Raw genomic sequence first — 21,580 nt, 5'->3', positions numbered from 1 at the left:
TCTTGACTGAAAAGCTCAGCCTCTCTTCAGTGTAAATAAGTAACTACTATTTTCTGTTGAGCTTTGATTCAGAGCAGCAGGTGGGCAAGTCCAGTCCAGTCAAATTCTTCTCTGACTTCATTCAACCACTGAACGCTTGCCTCCTCCATGTATGATGACAGTATGTGCATGTAGAACAGTCTTAACCAGACCGTGTTTGGGACAGTCATACAGACAGTAAAGAGGGGGAAGGAGAGGTGAGCCATTGAGCGGAAGGGTTGGGAGGTACTGGTGTGTGTCTGACGGTGACAGATGTGTGTGAACCTGCCTGGGCAGCAGACAGAATCAACCCCATCCATTCACTGTGCTCCAGCCCTAACAGGCAGAAAGTCTCATTCATGAACAGGGTTTCTCTGGAAAAAAACACACATCAATGGAATGCAATAGGAGTTCATGTGATTTGCAGCTGACTGCACTGGGAGTTACCTCACATACAGGGGAAGCAAGCGAGAGGCACACACACGCACATTGCCAAACCACCATGGAACAGAGAGAGAGAGAGCGGTTGAGCAGGAAGAGAGGGATAGCAATAGACGGGTAGAGAAGGGGTAAGGGGAGGGAGAAAAGAAGGAGGGGATTGTTGGGGAGTTAGGAAAAATGTATAAAAAGAGGGAGAGAGAATAAAAGAACAGAAAGTAAGAGATTTCAAAGGCGATTAATGGCTCGACTATCAGGTGAACAAATATTTTTTTAAACATTTTCAGCAATCTAAAATGTTCTATTCCTTATTCTATATAAATTACTAAAGAGAACATTTGTTTACAACTTTTTGAAGGCTATTGACACACATGTAACTCGTTAACTACTGGCATACAGTTTTGTTGATTCGGGTCGTCTCTCTCTCTCAATGTTAGTGTAGTTCTACTAAACCTTACCTCCGGTTTTTTAGTGTGTTGTATTAGTATGTTTATTCATCCATACTTGTTTATCTAGGGTACCTTTCAGGTAGATATACTGTTTTTGTATAGGATCATGTGGAGATTGCATTGGCAGCTCTGCTGTAGAGGTGGAAGTGCTGTGTGTGTGTAAAGCCTAGCTCTGACCTATTGTGCAATAAAGTCTGCTAGTTAGATTATTATATAAACTAATAATCTTTGGGTTTCAGATTACTATGTTGTTGTTCTTTTAAATTAAATCCCACATGAGGGTGGTGCCTGTAACCACTTCCACTGGTATGATAGATAAAAAGGTTTGAATGAAATAAACTTGACGATTAAGCTGTACAATATCCCATGAAGGTGAAATCAAGCTTTCTTCACAAATTTTAAAATAACAACACATTTGGAATCTTTTGTAAAAGTCTAACAGACTTAGTTCTTGGTATGTCTCCAAACGAATACATTTTGGGTGGGTTGTTTCATAAGCAGATCGTGTCAAACCCTCTGTAATGGAATGCTATTTTCTATCATCTTCAGATGCAATGTCCACCCACAGGGATCCTCCACCTCCCCTCATAATCCTCACACTGGCTCTTCTCAATGGATACTCCTCCTTCGCTGCACCCTCTGACGTCTCAGGGACCAACCACACAGCCACCCTTCCTCTAAGGCCACACAGACGCATGTATGAAATGTTGGCGCTCTCCACAAATGATGACTATGACCTGAATTGGGACACCACTCCACCCCCGCCTACTCCCTCACGGGGCACCAATCCTCAGTCCTGTGACTACAACCCCTGCCGGGAGCTACAGACCCCCTGTGCCCAGCTGGCAGCCTCCAGCGGCTGCCTGTGTCCAGGGGTGAGTGGGCGCCACGTGGCCCCAGAGCCTCCAGACCTTAAGAGACTGTCTATGGAAGGGCCAGGGGTGGTTGTTCAGTGGTGTGCACCATCGTCTGTTGTGACCCATTATGAGGTGGTGGTGGGTACCCTGGAGCCCCTGGTGTTTGGGGAGGACAAGAGGAGTGGTGTTGTGGGAAAGGTGGGGCAGGGGGTGGAGGTGTGTGTGGTGGCGGTGAATGACGCAGGAGTCAGCGAGCGTCAGAGGCGGTCCTGTACGATATACCAGCCCCCTGGAGACAGTAGTCTGGCCCTAAAAGCTGGGCTGATCGGAGGGGCCCTGGGGCTCCTGCTGCTCATCTCACTGGCTGTCCTGCTTTGGAGGCACAGGACTCAGAGAAAAGCAGATGCTAGGATCACCCAGGCCACGGAGGAAACACTATGAAAGGACTGAAGGAAGGCTATGGAAGAGGCTAACTCAAGAGTAGCTGTCCAGAACTGAGGCATATTTTACCATAAGAGACTGTTGTCAGTCTGTCTGTCTGTCTGTCTGTCTGTGCGTGCGTGTGTACACGTACTGAACAGGATGCTGAATAGGCCTGTGCTCACCGAAAGGCAGGAGGCACTCAGTCAGTCAGGTGATATGAAACAGCTTCCTGTCTTCTATACACATCTCAATTCAAAAAATGACTCATCTCCTTTTGCTGACTTCAACTGCATTCACAGCCCAGATAAAATGCTAAAGCAAATACATTCAAAATTAAACAAGATACAGGTAACATAACATAATATAATAAAAAAATATTAAAACAATGATTTAACATTTGTTATTCCTTATATAAACAAAACAGTTTGTCTTTTCTTGCTCATCATTGAAATAATATACATAGTCTAGTGGAGAAACATTTTAAACTGTTTCAGAAAAGGAAGTGAATTCTCGTCTTATGTTCTGTAAAGGCAACCATAAGGCAGTTTTCAGTTACAAACAGCTGTTTAACTAGCGGTCTATGAAATCCCTCTTGAATGGGTTTGTGAGACAATGTCATAGAAAATGTTGGTCGCCCAATCTTATAGTATTGGCATCAGAACAAAAGTAGCACCAATGTTCTATTTCCCCACAGATGAGATTCATGTGAAAGCTTTTGCTGGATGGGAAATGGGGAGGGGTATGTAACCTCTTCCCCAGGCTATAATGAAATGCATTTGGCCGGCCGAGTCTAAGGGGGATGTGACACAGGATGTTATACTCCTTTAGGAATAGTCTAAGTGGAAATATATAGGAAAAGTCCAAGTGGGATCCAACTCTGACATCACTCCAAGGAAGTAGATATGTAAAAGTTAGGGTAATTGTTATTTACCTTTATTTAACTAGGCAAGTCAGTTAAGAACAAATTCTTATTGTCAATGACGGCCTAGGAACAGTGGGTTAACTTGCCTTTTCAGGGGTAGAACGACAGATTTGTACCTTGTCAGCTCGGGGACATGAAACCTTTCGGTTACTAGTCCAACGCTCTAGCCACTAGGCTACCCTGCCGCCCCGTTAAAGTTAGGGTTACGGTTAGTGTTTAGGGTAGGGATGTCCCAAGGTTCCCGCTAAGCATCTACTGTACAATATACACTGAGTGTACAAAATATTAGGAACACTTGCACTTTCCATGACATAGACTGACTGACCAGGTGAAGCTATGATCCCCTGGTAGTAGGTGCCAGGCTCACCGGTTTGAGTGTGTCAACAACTGCAACACTGCTGGGTTTTTCACTCTCAACCGTTTCCCATGTGTATCGAGAATGGTCCACCACCAAAATGATATTCAGACAACTTGACAACTGTGGGAAGCATTGGAGTCAACATAGGTCAGCATCAACATGGTCAGCATCCCTGTGGATTGCTTTCGGCACCTTGTAGAGGACGTGCCCCGACGAATTGTTCTGAGGGCAAAAGGGGGTGCAACTCAATATTAGGAAGGTGTTCCTAATGTTTTTTACACTCAGTGTATATCAGGGCCATATAGGCTAGCCTGAGTACCAGTCTGTTTAGCTAACATTCCACTCCTTTTACTCAGTGTTATTTTGCACATGAAAGACTTGGGGCAAAGGGCTGAGGGTTAATATGTTTACCAGATCTACCACTAAGGGGCAGCAGACTCCATAGATCCAGATTTCTGATACTGGTAGGCAAAGACTACCTCAAATATTGGTACAAAAGTATAACCTACAAACAGACTTGGCACTGAACATACAATATGACAATTATGGAAATAAATATAAATACTACACTCTTTGTGTTGGTTTGGTCATTAGGCCTACTTTAATGCCTTTGTAATTTGCAGCCTCATATAAATACAGTTAGTAAGTGCCTATTGCCTACTAGGTTTATTTAAAGCCTACAAGGCTGGGGTTTTTGGTCATACCAAAGAGTATTGACTATTCATACCATAGCCATTATTGTCAGATGGGTAGCCAGCATTTGTTGATCCCCCTCAGAGAGAATAAAGTAGACGGCACGGGTCAAAATTTTAATTGATGACCCTGTGTCCATGATGACGTGTACATGTCCAAATATGGGCCTCCGGCCAGGCCATCCTGTTCCTGTGGTCACGTGTTAGAGGGTGTGTTATTTTATATCTATATTGCATCCTTTGAAGTAGTCATGCTGATTGATGTCTAGGGACCTGGTTGAACTGGGGGGTTCAGTGTTTGAACTTTTGAAAGTGTATGGCCCCCCACCCCCAGTTTTATTGCCCTTATGGTTGCTATCTATGAAGCAGGAATGTGTGTGTGTGTGTGTGTGTGTGTGTGTGTGTTAGAAACAAGGTCCCTTGTGTCCATTTCAAGCTTTAAACAACAATTAAACAGCCATCTAAATAATGTTTCTCAGCCTAGTTTCCTATTTAGTTCTCTTTGTATGTACAGGCACAGAGCTTCCAGATGGCTCCAGCCTAAGGATTTTCAGTGCATGTACACCTGGGGAGATTAGAACCCCAAAGAAAAGATCCTAAAGGTCATTTCAGATTCAGGTTTATCATGACAGCCTCTTTATGAAAGGCCTTTACTTATGGCTAAACAGCTTCTACACAGCTTATTAATTAATGCTGTGGGATAAAATTAGGTGTTTCTAGAAGGGCTTAAACAAATCTACAGTGAAACAAACATGTACACTTTACACACATATTTATTGACATTTAAAAATACCACAGTAACATGACAGAATTTGTGCAAATGCGACGAAATCTGCTAGTGGATATTAAATGTCCAACAGTAGTATTCGGTAACAAGCAATACGTGTTAAACATGTGGCACAGGCAATCATGACAGCCTCTTTATGAAAGGCCTTTACTTATGGCTAAACAGTTTTCTACACATCTTATTCATTAATGATGTGGGTATACCCAGGATTTACATGCAGGAGATGTTTACAACTGAGGGAGTTGACAGTAGGTCAATGAGATGTATAAAGGCAAATTGACATAACGGACCTCAAAGACCAACAGCCTAATTTATAATATAGAATGCAGGGGTTTGTACTGAACATGTAACCATTATAAAACAAAATGGTCTACGGTCAAATGCATCTATAGTTTTTAATGAAGTGGTCGCTGCATTCATTTAGATTATTTCAACATAGTCTAGATCAGTCCACAGGTTGCATATAAAAAAATGTAGTATCTCAATATTGTGTTATATGTTGGTAGGTCTAATAAACAAATATATTGTATACATTGATAATATTATTTTGTCAGAAATTCAAGCCGTTGATATAGTTGTGTACTCGATCGCCCACCCTGCTGATCGTGCTCTATCTGAACTACATTAAGCTTTGGCATCACCCTGGTCTGTCGCGAACAAAAAAAGACACGGAAAATCAGGGGGCGTGCGTGAGTGTGCGTGTGACGGAGCAGCGCAGGAGTGTGTGTGCGTTTCAAAAACAAAAGGGGGCGTGCGTGTGTGTGTGTTCAACAGGGGCCCAAGCATTCTATCTGTAGAGAATCGTTTGAAACCAATGTTTGCACTATCACGCATACGGCATGTCCAGATATCTGCCGACCGCCCGGGGTTAAACATTGATATCTCTAATCAACGCCCGGTACCCCCCACCAGGGTTGAAGACAGAATGTCTCGAAACCCCCCGTAAACTCATTCCGTACTTTCGCTAGTTAGGGACAGAACGTGGAGCATATATTTTAACACTATGTTACCACAGCTTTAGCGCAAACACACAGGCCCGAATATTTAGCTGCCAGGACAGATTAAAAAAGAGATGTGAATAAGTGAATCCCTCCTAATAGATATTTCTGAAGGCTACTGGACATAGGTGATTGGGAAGCGACTGTTAGACGTAGATTCTCAGAAGCAAACTGTGCCCTGTCCTTTACGTAGCCCTTCACGATCACACACTTTTCGTTTTTTAATATATAAATATTCTTGGGTATGTGATTAATTATATGGACTTACGCCGAAAAGTGTGTGATCGTGAAGGGCTAGTAAAGGACAGGGAGCAGTTTGCTTCTGAGAATCTACGTCTAACAGTCGCTTCCCAATCACCTATGTCCAGTAGCCTTCAGAAATATCTATTAGGAGGGATTCACTTATTCACATCTCTTTTTTAATCTGTCCTGGCAGCTAAATATTCGGGCCTGTTGATTAGAGATATCAATGTTTAACCCCGGGCGGTCGGCAGATATCTGGACATGCCGTATGCATGATAGTGCAAACATTGGTTTCAAACGATTCTCTACAGATAGAATGCTTGGGCCCCTGTTGAACACACACACACACACACGCACGCCCCCTTTTGTTTTTGAAACGCACACACACTCCTGCTGCTCCGTCACACGCACACTCACGCACGCCCCCTGATTTTCCGTGTCTTTTTTTGTTCGCGACAGACCAGGGTGATGCCAAATAATGAAAGCTTAATGTAGTTCAGATAGAGCACGATCAGCAGGGTGGGCGATCGAGTGCACAACTATATCAACGGCTTGAATTTCTGACAAAATAATATTATCAATGTATACAATATATTTGTTTATTAGACCTACCAACATATAACACAATATTGAGATACTACATTTTTTTATATGCAACCTGTGGACTGATCTAGACTATGTTGAAATAATCTAAATGAATGCAGCGACCACTTCATTAAAAACTATAGATGCATTTGACCGTAGACCATTTTGTTTTATAATGGTTACATGTTCAGTACAAACCCCTGCATTCTATATTATAAATTAGGCTGTTGGTCTTTGAGGTCCGTTATGTCAATTTGCCTTTATACATCTCATTGACCTACTGTCAACTCCCTCAGTTGTAAACATCTACAATAATCATTAGACGTACACGTCAGAGTTATCATACCCCGTGTCGGGGTTTGTACAGAGTTGGTTAAATCCGCTCTTTGCTCCCCACTTACATGGGTAATAATCTCCAAGCTGCTCTAAACGTTGATGTTTTTGGTGTCTCTAGGTTCATCTCTAGACTGTTGAATGAGGCCTGTTACAACTTTCTTACAAAAACTTTAAAGGGAGTTTGTGAAACCATTCAGTCGTGGATGTGTGTAAAACATATTTAACACGTATTGCAGGTTACAGAAGACTCCTGTTGTACTATGAATCCCCACTCATCCCTGTTAGATATTGATGTGTTGGCTCTCTATGTATGTACATGTTTATAATCCACATAGTGTGAATATTGTTTTCCATAAAGTTAATAACCCCCCTAAACCGAAATATGAAATTACATCTTCCCCTAAACCGAAATATGAAATGACCTCTTCCCCTATCGTTAAAGCGTGAGATACATTTTTAAAACCAGTGATTTAATTCAAAATATTTAGTACATACATTTTAACACATGTTATAATTCAAAATGTTTACTATTTCTTACAGATAAAGGGTCCGGTTAGCCCTAAACATTATCCGTTTCGAATTCACCAACGCAAAGACGCTTGCCCGCTCCATCAAAACTCCGTAAGTTTTCCCTCCATGTGTAGATCAGCCATCCTGCATGTAAATCCTGGGTATACCCACATCATTAATGAATAAGATGTGTAGAAAACTGTTTAGCCATAAGTAAAGGCCTTTCATAAAGAGGCTGTCATGATTGCCTGTGCCACATGTTTAACACGTATTGCTTGTTACCGAATACTACTGTTGGACATTTAATATCCACTAGCAGATTTCGTCGCATTTGCACAAATTCTGTCATGTTACTGTGGTATTTTTAAATGTCAATAAATATGTGTGTAAAGTGTACATGTTTGTTTCACTGTAGATTTGTTTAAGCCCTTCTAGAAACACCTAATTTTATCCCACAGCATTAATTAATAAGCTGTGTAGAAGCTGTTTAGCCATAAGTAAAGGCCTTTCATAAAGAGGCTGTCATGATAAACCTGAATCTGAAATGACCTTTAGGATCTTTTCTTTGGGGTTCTAATCTCCCCAGGTGTACATGCACTGAAAATCCTTAGGCTGGAGCCATCTGGAAGCTCTGTGCCTGTACATACAAAGAGAACTAAATAGGAAACTAGGCTGAGAAACATTATTTAGATGGCTGTTTAATTGTTGTTTAAAGCTTGAAATGGACACAAGGGACCTTGTTTCTAACACACACACACACATTCCTGCTTCATAGATAGCAACCATAAGGGCAATAAAACTGGGGGTGGGGGGCCATACACTTTCAAAAGTTCAAACACTGAACCCCCCAGTTCAACCAGGTCCCTAGACATCAATCAGCATGACTACTTCAAAGGATGCAATATAGATATAAAATAACACACCCTCTAACACGTGACCACAGGAACAGGATGGCCTGGCCGGAGGCCCATATTTGGACATGTACACGTCATCATGGACACAGGGTCATCAATTAAAATTTTGACCCGTGCCGTCTACTTTATTCTCTTTCCCCTCGTTTGATCTCCGAGTGGCCATTGATTTGGCGGCAGAGGGCTTGTTCGAAATGGCAGTCGACTATGCAGGCGACTACCGAATGACTGATCTACAAAGAACTTTGCATCATAAATAACTAGACTCATTATTATTTGTAGATCAGTCACAATTTACCCATGATACATTATAGTTTTGATCCTCTTGAACAAGGCCAGTGTCACTCCATCGAATGGAAGCCAGAGCCTTCGTGCACAAACCCATGCAGTGTGATAAATGTAAATGATTTGGTTATCTGTCTGTAAATGAGAGCAGTATTATATGCCAGCTGAGCCTAAATGCTGCAATTGTGGTGGTGAACATGCACCTGAATTTCTGAATCAAATCAAATCAAATGTATTTATAAAGCCCTTCTTACATCAGCTGATATCTCAAAGTGCTGTACAGAAACGCAGCCTAAAACCCCAAACAGCAAGCAATGCAGGTGTAGAAGCATGGTGGCTAGGAAAAACTGCCTAGTAAGGCCAAAACCTAGGAAGAAACCTATGGAAGTACCAGGCTATGTGGGGTGGCCAGTCCTCTTCTGGCTGTGCCAGGTGGAGATTATAACAGAACATGGCCAAGATGTTCAAATGTTCATAGATGACCAGCAGGGTCAAATAATAATAATCACAGTAGTTGTCGAGGGTGCAACAGGTCAGCACATCAGGAGTAAATGTCAGTTGGCTTTTCATAGCCGATCATTCAGAGTATCTTTACCGCTCCTGCTGTCTCTAGAGAGTTGAAAACAGCAGGTCTGGGACAGGTAGCACGTCCGGTGAACAGGTCAGGGTTCCATAGCTGCAGGCAGAACAGTTGAAACTGGAGCAGCAGCACGGCCTGGTGGACTGGGGACAGCAAGGAGTCATCATGCCAGGTAGTCCTGAGGCATGGTCATAGGGCTCAGGTCCTCCGAGATAGAGAAAGAAAGAATTAGAGAGAGCATACTTAAATTCACACAGGACACCGGATAAGACAGGAGAAATACTCCAGATATAACAGACTGACCCTAGCCCCCCGACACATAAACTACTGCAGCATAAATACTGGAGGCTGAGACAGGAGGGGTCGGGAGACACTGTGGCCCCGTCCGACGAAGTGTCCTGTTAGGGTGAATGAGACGGAGGTGGCAAAAATAAGGGTTGTCCAGCATGTCTCCTATCCGGAGGCGGTCAGAATAAGGGCTGTCCAGAATGTCTCCTAACCGGAGGCGGCGAGAAGAGTGGAAGAAAGGAGTGAAGTTGAGGAAGGAATGGTAGTAGGAGAAGAGACACCAGATTCCATGTTAACAGAGGGATCCTGACATGTTGCATGTTAAGAAGGTGGACTTTGTAGCGTGTATTACTTTGTAGCGTTTATTACTTTGTAGCGTTTACTAACTGCACAACACAAACGGAGAGGAAATCTGAGACAATAGGCATCATTGTGAGTGCGGCTATGCGTTTTTGGGGATTCCTTTTTCTTTTTCTGCGGAGGCATTACAAGTAATCATGTCGATGAATGCCCCGTCCTCACAGGCACCTGAGGGATGGGATTTGAATGTGACTGAATGAGTGGGATGGTTGTTTGATTTATTTCTGTATTTACTCAGCTCCCTCTTCCCATAATGGAAGATATTTGTATTTTTGTTTTGCTTCAATACCCCGTACGGTAGGTGGCAGCAATACACCAGTATGTGTAGTCTGACATAAAGCTTTAAAGAAGAACAATAATGGAGGAAGAGGGAGGGATCAAACTATCCGCTTTGAAAAGTGAATCTCCGAACATGGGAGTTTCTATGACTGGGGTAGCAGTAGATATAAAAGTTGACCAGTTGAGGGCAAAGCTTCCCGGTGTATGTGATGCTTGTTGTTTGATGCAACACAGACAGGGTGGTGAGTGGGGAAACAGAAGAGTCATTGTCTGTTCTTTTGAGTTTTGAAGTTGAGTCTTTGCCTGACAAAGTGAAGTTAGGATATATAAGTTATCCTGTACGAGCGTATGTGCCGAATACATTAAGATGTTACAGGTGACAAGCTTATGAGCATGTGTAGGAGGGAGGGTCCAAGGTGTGAGAAATGTGCAGAAGGGCATGAGACCAAGGAATGTGTAGTATTAGGGAAAGTAGTGGAATGTGTTAATTGTAGGGGTGCCCATTGAGCTGGTGATCAGAATTGCGAGAGCGGCAAGTTGAGGTTTCCAGGGTTAGAGTAGTGCAGAAGTTGTCATATGCTGAGGCAGTGAAGAAAATAGAGGTAGGTGGGTTAAGGGGGAGGAGTGGTGAGAGTAGTAGAGATATATTCCAGTACAGAGGGAGGAGTGGTGAGAGTAGTAGAGATATACCAGTACAGAGGGAGGAGTGGTGAGAGTAGTAGAGATATATACCAGTACAGAGGGAGGAGTGGTGAGAGTAGTAGAGATATATACCAGTACAGAGGGATAGGCCAAAAAGTGATATAAGTTTCAGTAAAATCTGATTTTTAGCATTTATAGCAATGGTTATTTATTGTACTGCAGGGATGGATCGGAAGTCTCAGAAAATTGAGGTTGTGGTGGCAGCTGCAGAGAGGTATTTGGGTGTGCGAGACTTGACAGCAGAATAGTTACAGGGTGTGTTAAGTGGTGTTGTCCCATCCTATCCTTTCAGGATGATGGCATGAGGTAGGAATAAATACATGTAATTAGGGGAGTAGGGTGGTGTTCATTTTATTTTAGATAATTTTGAAATTAGTGAGTGTAGTGTTAGATGGTAGGGTATTTATTTAGTACATGTTTATTTAATTGTTTTATATATATTATTATTTTCAAGCAAAGTATAAGGGAGTTGTACTCCAGTCTAGTAGGTGGCGGTAATGCAACAAATTGGATGCCAACCGGCGTTAAATCTCATAGAAGAAGAAGAATGGGCGTGTCTAGAGGGGCTGCTGTTGGTCTAGGATATTGGGAGCGCAGTTCCATCGAAACTTTGAAGACAATATGTTGAATCTTATTTTAGGTGCTGTTTTGTAGTGCATGCTTCACCGAAGAGAGGTGGCAAATCGCGGGCTAACAATTGATCCGTAAGTAGAATTTGTCATACGTGTCGCTTTATTTTTGTTGTTGTGCGCTTTCAGAGCCTCAAGGCAAATTACCCGTATGGATGCATGCATTTAATTCCATATGGTGCGTGCCCATGGCTCCCTAAAATCAGGGGTCGGTTTAGGCTAAATTAAGTTTAGCACCACTGAAATTAGCCTTAACGGAAATGTTTAATGTTTTTGTGCATCCATTCCGTGTCATTTCACGTTTGTCTTGAGTTATTTGCGCGCAAACATCCGGCCAATATTACGTAGCACTGTGATAAAGTCGCTCTCACTACAGTGGAAGTTAACAGGAATACGACTTAGATCGCGAAAACGTCTATCATACATGTCAGACTTTAATACTGGCCTGTGTCATAACTCGGGTTGATGTCTTCCCTCGAAGGAGCCATTGATCATATTTTTCCTACCTCGAGAAATTTGTCTAGCATATGTGTTCCTATTTGTCTGCCTGTAGTCCAGGATGCATTGCATGGTGCAGTTTCCAGAGATATTCTGGAAAGCACAGCATGTCGACCAATCGGGTCCACGTTGTCATGCTTCGTCATGCGGCTGCTAAAATAATCCAATCTCAAAATCGGTGTATGTCGAGAAACGTGCTTATTTTTCTCGAAAGTACGCAATGGCCCGATTCTAAAGCTATACGATACTTCAGTGAGTAAGTTAATTATCTCGGAAAATATTTGTAATGTTGACGAAATCCGTGCTAGTGTGTTTTTTTAGCTAGCGTCCAATAAACTCCCATTCACTCCTTGAAGGAGAGTGCGCCATATCCCAGTATTGCACAGCATGCGGCCCATAGACGTAGCATAGGCAACGTTTCCCATGTCTAAAAAATAATATCTGCCTTTGCGAATGTTAGAGTCCACACTGTACGGCTGGTTGAACATGGGGAGAGAGCTGTAAAATCGCCAATACAAACTGCACTTACCAGCTCCGTTGTCTTCGGAATTATTTCGTGTAGCTACGCTAGCTATCCGGCTCACTGAGAGCATTGCATTGTGGATTTTGTAGTCGACTTGAGCTGCAACAGATTTCCAAAACGATTTCTCATTTTACCAACCTTGTAACGCCAGAATGAAACATTTTTTCACCATAAAACATCGTTCTCACACAGTTTAAATACACTTAGGTTGGAGTCATTAACTTGTTTTCCATCCACTCCACAAATTTATTGTTTACAAACTATAGTTTTGGCAAGTTGGCTAAGACATTACTTTGCATGACACAAGAAATTTGTCCAACAATTGTTTACAGACAGATAATTTCACTTATTCACTATCACAATTCCAGTGGGTCAGATGTTTACATACACTAAGTTGACTGTGCCTTTAAACAGCTTGGAAAATTCCAGAAAATGATGACATGGCTTTAGAAGCTTCTGATAGGCTAATTGACATCATTTTGAGTCAATTGAAGGTGTACCTGTGGATGTATTTCAAGGCCTACCTTCAAACTCAGTGCCTCTTTGCTTGACATCATGGGGAAATTTCAATAAATCAGCCAAGACCTCAGACAAAATATTGTAGACCTCCACAAGTCTGGTTCATCCTTAGGAGCAATTTCCAAATGCCTGAAGATACCACGTTCATCTGTATAAACAATAGTATGCACGTATAAACACTATGGGACCACACAACTGTCATACCACTCAGGAAGGAGACGCGTTCTGTCTCCTATAGATTAATATACTTTGGTGCGAAAAGTGCAAATCAATCCCAGAACAACAGCAAAGGCCCTTGTGAAGATGTTGGAGGAAACAGGTACAAATGTATCTATATCCACAGTAAAAACAAGTCCTATATTGACATAACCTGATAGGCCGCTCAGCAAGGAATAAGCCACTCCTCCAAAACCGCCATAAAGCCAGACTACGGTTTGCAACTGCATACTTTTTGGAGAAATGTCCTCTGGTTTGGCGGAACAAAAATATAACTGTTTGGCCATAATTCCCATGTTTAGAGGAAAAAATTAGAGGCTTGCAAGCTGAAGAACACCATCCCAACCGTGAAGCACTGGGGAGCATCATGTTGTGGGAGTGCTTTGCTGCAGGAGGACTGGTGCACTTCACAAAATAAATGGCATCACGAAGGAGGAAAATTGTGGATATATTGAAGCAACATCTCAAGACCTCAGTCAGGAAGTTCAAGCTTGGTCGCAAATGGGTCTTACAAATGGACAATGACCCCAAGCATACTCTCAAAGTTGTGGCAAAATGGCTTAAGGACAACAAAGTCAAGGTATTTGAGGGGCCATCACAAAGCCCCAACTGCAATCCCATAGAACATTTGTGGGCAGAACTGAAAAGGCGTGTGCGAGCAAGGAGGCCTACAAACCTGACTTCGTTACACCAGCTCTGTCAGGAGGAATGGGCCAAAATTCGCCCAATTTATTGTGGGAAGCTTGTGGAAGGCTACCCTAAACGTTTGACCCAAGTTCAACAATTTAAAGGCAATGCTACCAAATACTAATTGAGTGTATGTAAGCTTCTGACCCACTGGGAATGTGATGCAAGAAATAAAAGCTGAAATAAATAATACTATTATTCTGACATTTCACATTCTTAATAAAGTGGTGATCCTAACTGACCTAAAACAGGGAATTTTTACTGGGATTAAATGTCCGGAAGTGTGAAAAACTGAGTTTAAATGTATTTGGCTAAGGTGTATGTAAACTTCTGACTTCAACTGTAAATGAAAGGAATGAGTGGTTTTGGGTTGATTTTTTTCCATTTAATATGCTTTTGGGAAACTGGGTTGTTTACTCAAGCAGCCAAATTCAGATATTTTGCTAGCTAAGAGATTAACGGGCTAATCTAATGTGATGCTCCAGACCAATAATGGACTAGAGGAGCCTAACGTTACTCCTTACAGTCCAAGGACCTTACACGTTCTGTTTAGAGGTGAATTGGCTCTAGAAACGTGAAAGAAGAGGGCTTTATATCACATTAAAATAATTTCACAACTGCAAAATATACACTTGAGGACAGCTCATAATGTCTAGACTGAAGCAAATGGCATGGCAAACACACAGAAACCGTGTGTTTTAATACCATTCTGCTCCAGCCATTACCACAAGCACATCCTCCCCAATTAAGTTGCCACCAACCTCCTACCCTGTACACTGTTTTAACTGGTTAACACTTGCACCCTACAGTATTTTTCAGTAACAACGTGTTTGGTGTCCATCTTCCCTTTACCCACAGGTGTTTGGAGACGCAGATAGCTCATTAGCACAGATTGTCAACGCTTTAACATGGAAAGATGGCAGTGTGGGAAGCCTAACCCTATAAAAGGTGTAGTAATTTAACCTTTTGTTTTTTGAAAATGATTTCCCGCTGATGTATGTTTACAAAACCATACAAAAAGTGCTGTGTTAACATATAGAGCATGCGTTGGTGGCTCTCTAAAAAAACTCCCCCTGCCAGAAGATACTATGTCAATAGGCGCTAAAGGAAGTTTGCGTCTATGAATGGGCCACTGTTTGGTAGCACAGAGAATTTGACCAACCGTAACTTGTCGACACTTTTAAAGACAACCAATGTCTTCTAAACACCCATGTCTAGTTGCAGAGGGTTTGTTTTAATTTAGAAAATGCTTTATTAAATGTTTTGATCCAAAAAGAAAAATGAGCACACACATTTAATTTTTATTTGACCTTTATTTAACTTGGCAAGTCAGTTACGAACAAATTCTTATTTTCAATGACTGCCTAGGAACAGTGGGTTAACTGCCTTGTTATGGGGCAGAATGACAGACTTTTACCTTGTTAGCTCAGGGACTCGATCTTGCAACCTTTCGGTTACTAGTCCGACGCTCTAACCACTAGGCTACCTGCCGCCCCATTCAAACACCATGTGGGTAAATCTGATATGGTCACACGTAAGACTGATTTGAACAATTTTTGGGGGGAATTGGTACTTTGGGTGGTACCACTGTGATACCAACTTTCTGGGTAAAAAGTTGTTTAATACATACACATTTTATGAATACATAAAAATAAAATAAATTGGGTGTGGATCAGAACCTGTCAGTATCTGGTGTGACCACCATTCGCGTCATGCAGCGCGAAACATCTTGGCATAGAGTTGATCAGGCTGTTGATTGTGGCCTGTGTAGTGTTGTCCCACTCCTCTTCAATAGCTGTTCGAAGTTGCTGGATATTGGCAAGAACTGGAACACGCTGTCATACTCGTCGATCAAGAGCATCCCGAACATGCTCAATGGATAACATGTCTGCTGAGTATGCAGGCCGTAGAAGAACTGTGACATTTTCAGCTTCCAAGAATTGTGTACAGATCCTTTCCACATGGGACAGTGAATTTTCATGCTGAAACATGAGGTGATGGCGGCGGATGAATGGCACGACAATGGGCCTCAGGATCTCGTCACGGCATCTCTGCATGCAAATTGCCATCGATAAAATGAAATTGTGTTTGATGTCCGTAGCTTATGCCTGCTCCATAACCCCACCGCCACTATGTTCACAACATTGACATCAGCGAACCGATTGCCCACAAGCCGTACACTCTTATCTGCCATCTTCCCGGTACAATTTTAAACCGGGATTCATCCTTGAAGAGCACACTCCTCCAGTGGCCATCAAAAGTGAGCATTTGCATGCTGACGTCGGTTACACCGCCAAACGGCAGTCAGGTCAAGACCCGGTGAGGACCACAAGCACGCAGATGAGCTTCCCTGAGACGGTTTCTGACAGTTTGTGCAGAAATTCTCCGGTTGCGCAAACCTGCAGTTTCATCAGCTGTGCAGGTGACCGGTCTCAGACGATTCCGCAGGTGAAGAAGCCAGATGTGGAGGTCCTGGGCTGGCGTGGTTACACATGGTCTGTTGTTGTGAGGCCGGTTGGACATACTGCCAAATTATCTAAAATGATGTTGGAGTTGGCTTATGGTAGAGAAATTAACATACAATTATCTGGAAACAGCTCTGGTGAACAATAGAGGCCTTCTATTGTCCCCTGCACAAGGTGCACCTGTGCAATGATCATGATGTTTAATTGGCTTCTTGATATACCACACCTTTCAGGTGGAGGGAGTATCTTGGCAAAGGAGAAATGCTCACTAACAGGCATGTAAACAAAAATGTTTACAGAAAACAAACCTTTTAGAGAATCTTTTTGTGCATATGCCACATTTCTGGGATATTTTATATCAGGCCATGAAACACAGAACCAACACTTTGCATGTTTGCGTTTTAATATTTTTGTTCAGTGTACTTCTGTCTTGTGCTCGTGCCTTAGGTGGTGAGCATTCAAATCGTCAGCTATACACAAAGAGCCAAGTCTAAATCAGGTCATTAATACTTTTATACGGACTGTTTGGTAGCAATGTGTGAGAAAGGAAATTCCACACTCGGGTTCTAAAGGAGCAAGGATCCTGGAAGCCTACTGTTGGTTCTTTATTTTTCATTAAGAGGCAGCACTCTTGCTCAGAATGAAAAGCTTTTTTTAAAATAAATAAAACATTGTTAACATGAAATGTAGGCTGTGTTCTCATAGATTTGCATACAATTGAATATGCAGCATTATTATAAAATGCCCATCATAACCTTAGTCAATAAAATATAGGGCTAATGCAATGAATGTTCCTAGTGTATATTTTAACTCAACCCCCTGCATCTCATTTTGCAGGTGAGGACACTGCTGTAAATGTTGAGAACCAGAGTAATATCTCTGGAGGAGGTGATTCCCATCAGGAACTACAGATGGACCACTTTGGACATCCTCTTTTTCGTCTGAGCCCGTCATTGAGAGCTGAGGCTGTGCCGCAGACGCTGGGACATTCAGACAGTTTCAGACTAGACGAGCATCTGGGTGTGTCTCGGAATGTTGAGGAGATCCTGGACTATTGGAGACTGGACCCTGTTTGTAGTCCTGGAGGTTCAAAGACAGGAGCTGGAGATCCAGAGCTATTACCAGTCGGTAACAAGACACCAACAGCTATGATGGATGTTCCTGTGTTTACTCTAGCCTCACAAATAGATCTGTCCAATGGAGGAGTAACATGTAAGCCATGTGATGTTAAGAAAGTACCTACAGAGACCAAATGCAGTGCATTGACCTCCCTTCACATTAGATCCAAAGAGAAGCAGCAGTCAGAGTCTAGTAAAAAGAGTGAATTGGATTTATCTCAGTGTAAAAGTGAGATTATGTCTGAATGTCCTGAGATGAAAGTTGAGGATCCTATTTGGTCATATTATTATCAGATTGAATCCGGCATGACTCCAGTTAAAAAAGAGTCCCTAGAAAATGCTACTGTAGCTGTCAAAACCAAAAATGAAGTTGATTCTGAAATGAAAGTTGAGGATCCTATTTGGGCATGTTATTTTGCAGAACAGGAAAAAGGGGTGCCTAATGTTGAAAGGAAAACATATGCTGCACATGTGAAAGAAGAACCTGTAGATATTGAGATTCCATTTAGCTTTGCTCTTGGTTCATCTTCAGCGGAAAACGGTGTTCAGCTGACTCTGACTGACAGATGTGATCAAGATGGAAACGGGGGCCTAAATGCAGTGAAACCTGCCGAAGAACAAGGTGTGAAAAACTCTACAGAAACTTACTATGTGAAACGGGAAATGGTGGACATCAAAAATGAAGATCCCATATGGGCTAATTTTCACCTGAATGAAGTAAAGGATTTGAAGCCAAAATATGATAATTTAGTATCTCTACTTCCGTCAATGATAGAAGACAACCATCAGCCACCAATCTTCAAGAAATTGCTATCATTGAGGACTGAGAGTACGCAACCCATCCATATGGTCAACGTATCAATGCCTGCAATCACAGGAGGGCAGGAATGCACTATGACCTCTGACCCAAAAGGCTCTTCTCAGCCCATTTCACACCAGCCCAGCAAAAAGAAAAGGTTGGAGTGCGAGCCTGGTGACAAATCACTGGCCTCTAACTCAACACAGGCAAATACAAACCAGAGATCACATAATAAGCCACAGCAGCAAGATGGAACACCAGGCTTTTGTACATCTACTCATTCTCATCATACAGACATTTCCCAGTCAGACCTGGGTTCTCAGTCAAATACGACAGACCGCTCATTACCAATGCCAGGTATTAAACATCTGCCTCAAACATCAAACATCTACAACCAATTTAAACCATATACTACTGCAAAAGAAATTGTAAATACCTGCCAACTATGTGGGAAATCCATTGCTTCCCATAAACTGTCAGCAGAGGCTGTAAAAGGACCCGGACAGACAGACACAACTAGACCCTGGACATGTTGTGTATGTAAAGCAACATATAAAGGCCATGGAACGTGGGTGTTTCACCGACAAAAACACATTAGTGGCTTAAAATGCCTTGAGTGTGGAAAGTGTTTTAAAACACAACATAGCTTGGATGTTCATAGTAAGACACATTCTAAGGAAAGGCCTTTCTCTTGTGAGGAGTGCGGCAAGACCTATCGCACTCTCAGCCTTCGCAACGCACACATTTACAGTTGTCACAAAACTCCCAACCATGCCTGTCAGGAGTGTGGCAAGAGTTTTAGGCAAAGAGCCCATCTACACATTCACATGAACATACACACAGGAAATAGACCTTATCAGTGTGCAGAATGCGAGGCTGCCTTCAAGTCGCCCTCCGCGCTGTATACGCACAAGACTATTCACACAGGTGAGAAGCCCTTTGTCTGCCCTCTGTGTGGCATGCGTTTCCGCCTCAATGCCTTCCTCACTGTCCACCTGAACACACACACTACCACCAAAAGAAAACTGCACAATAAGTCAGGGAAAAGACAATCGAAGAGGGAGCAGTCAGACTCTGAAGAGACCTCAGACTCCCTCTCTGACTCAGACACCCTCTCTGACGCCACCCCTCAAACCCCCACCTCTAGAGAGACCAGGAGTCAGAGGAAATCGAAGCAGGTGGAAAACTGAAGGTGAATGGAACACTATCGTTCCTCTTTATATGCTATGATCTGATGATCCAAGGATGAAGCATATTTTTATTTTAATGTGTATATTTTACAATCTTTGTGCTTAGTGAAACCTAGTTTTAGGTTCAGCCTAGTTACTGTTTTGTTGATTGCTGCTTCACAAAATGTTTTGTTCAAATTAAACTAACTTTACAATGTCTTTGTTTATTTGTTTCTATTGGCTGTTGTCATAGCACAATGGGGTCCTCAACATTGATCAAATCAGTGAACTGGAGAGCAGGATATGTTACCTCTCACAGCAGCCCATGTGTACATGCACGTGTGTATTTGTGTTAATATTTGACTATTATTTTGCAATACAAAGGAAACAGGTCAGAACAAGCATAGTATTGTAAGGGTAATATTTCCCTGTGAATCCTTTTGCTGAAGCACTTGATTGTGTGCTGGATGTTAACAGAATGGGCTGTGTGGCACAGGATGTAAGTGTGATATATTGTATCATTGAGCAGTCCAAACTGCTGAGGACTACCACAATGCAACACATTAGACCCACAACTGAAGAGCAGTAGACCCCATATATTCGGATGTATCCGTATTTGTTTTTACAAAAACACTGAAGACCTGTATCAGGTATATGAATTAGATGCTGATTACACAATGTATTTAATTCATGGATAAATTACAATTGTGTAGGTAATTTATGTTTTGATTTGGTGATAGTGATAGAAAAACAGAAAAAAACCTTTGGTGTCTAGGACTAGTATATATCAGGGCCATATAGGCTAGGGCCCAATGAAGTTTCAGGTCCATTGTCAGTAAAAGACGAATGGTCAGGTCACATGCCCATGAAGAAGGTACACCAGGTGTACCACTAAGGGGCAGCAGACTCCATGGATCCAGAGTTCTGATAATGTATGTCGGGGATGGGCAACATTGATGGGGGAGGGGGCCACAAAAAAATAGAACTCATGAGGGGCTGCAGTGGCTCGTGGGCCACATCGGGAAAAGTTTACAGTGATAGGCTCTATTAAATGTATAACCTACAAACAGTATAAGTTGCAATTTGTGTTGGTTTGGTCATAATTAGAGGTACTTTATCTTACCCAAGTGGAATTAATCTCTTCACTTGACCTCTGAGTGGCCCTTGATTTGTCAAGTCACTCACTCCATTCATTGGAAGCCATGGGCAACAGGATTGACTGTATATGAATGGACAAAGCCAGCAGTGATGTCACGCCATTCATTAATATGTGAAGACTCAATGGTGCATTTGAAGACTAGGAAATCCATTTTAGTGACTAAGATGGCATCTAATGGGAGACATTTTCTAGATAACATCAGAAAGACAGAGGCGAAGCAAGAGGGTCCACTACCGTCTAAATCTGTCCACGCAGGAATACAGCGATAAACCGACGTCCTGCCTTCCCGCCTTAGGGATAACGACTCATCGTTTGGGCAGGGATTGGAGACAAGACAATCTTGTCATTATATTATGCAGTCAATCTATCCTATAGACGGGTTGATTTTTTAAACAATAAAACCAACTTGTGCACAACTATGGGGCAAAACAGACAGTTGGCTTAGATTGATCGTCTAAGATCGTCTAATTTGCATAATTGACCATGTGCATGTAATTGTGATGGATGCTGTAGGAGAGAGGAATACTGTCGTGGGAGAGATAAAAAGTGAGTATGTTTAGAACTACAAATGAGCAAGCTGCAGAGAGAGGCACACACAGCGAATAAGAACCAGATATTTGAGGCCATACTCCTCCTTCAGCACTTTATGGATCCCTTTGTTAATCCTTGTCATAACAGAGGCATTGTCAGTCCCTATCCCCAGGAGATTCTCTTTTTTAAGACAACACTTCTTGAGGAAAGCCACAACAGCACGGGCTATAGATTTGGCATCTCATC

General features: G+C 42.3%; 2 protein-coding genes across 3 annotated transcripts; both read left to right on the top strand.

The window, feature by feature from the left end:
• The first annotated feature begins 577 nt into the window (after nucleotides 1–577).
• On the top strand, nucleotides 578–4,026 carry LOC139388132 (leucine-rich repeat neuronal protein 4-like). The gene is made up of 2 exons (XM_071134713.1): nucleotides 578–713; nucleotides 1,455–4,026. Exons 1-2 carry the CDS (start codon nucleotides 698–700, stop codon nucleotides 2,201–2,203), a joined length of 765 nt encoding a protein of 254 aa, XP_070990814.1. The 5' UTR covers nucleotides 578–697; the 3' UTR covers nucleotides 2,204–4,026.
• A 7,464-nt stretch (nucleotides 4,027–11,490) lies between these two features.
• On the top strand, nucleotides 11,491–19,705 carry LOC139388676 (uncharacterized). 2 transcript variants are annotated; one of them, XM_071135498.1, is made up of 3 exons: nucleotides 11,491–11,725; nucleotides 14,952–15,041; nucleotides 17,396–19,705. In XM_071135498.1, the coding sequence occupies exons 2-3, from the start codon at nucleotides 15,002–15,004 to the stop codon at nucleotides 19,663–19,665; spliced, it is 2,310 nt and encodes a 769-aa protein (XP_070991599.1). In that variant the 5' UTR covers nucleotides 11,491–11,725; nucleotides 14,952–15,001; the 3' UTR covers nucleotides 19,666–19,705. The 2 variants fall into 2 exon arrangements, with proteins under 2 accessions (XP_070991599.1, XP_070991600.1); XM_071135499.1 differs by lacking the exon at nucleotides 14,952–15,041.
• The last annotated feature ends 1,875 nt before the right edge of the window (nucleotides 19,706–21,580 follow it).

This window comes from Oncorhynchus clarkii, chromosome 29 (genome assembly GCF_045791955.1).
Source record: "Oncorhynchus clarkii lewisi isolate Uvic-CL-2024 chromosome 29, UVic_Ocla_1.0, whole genome shotgun sequence".
Classification (NCBI taxonomy): Eukaryota; Metazoa; Chordata; class Actinopteri; order Salmoniformes; family Salmonidae; genus Oncorhynchus; species Oncorhynchus clarkii.
This window is presented reverse-complemented; position numbering and strand designations above follow the sequence as displayed.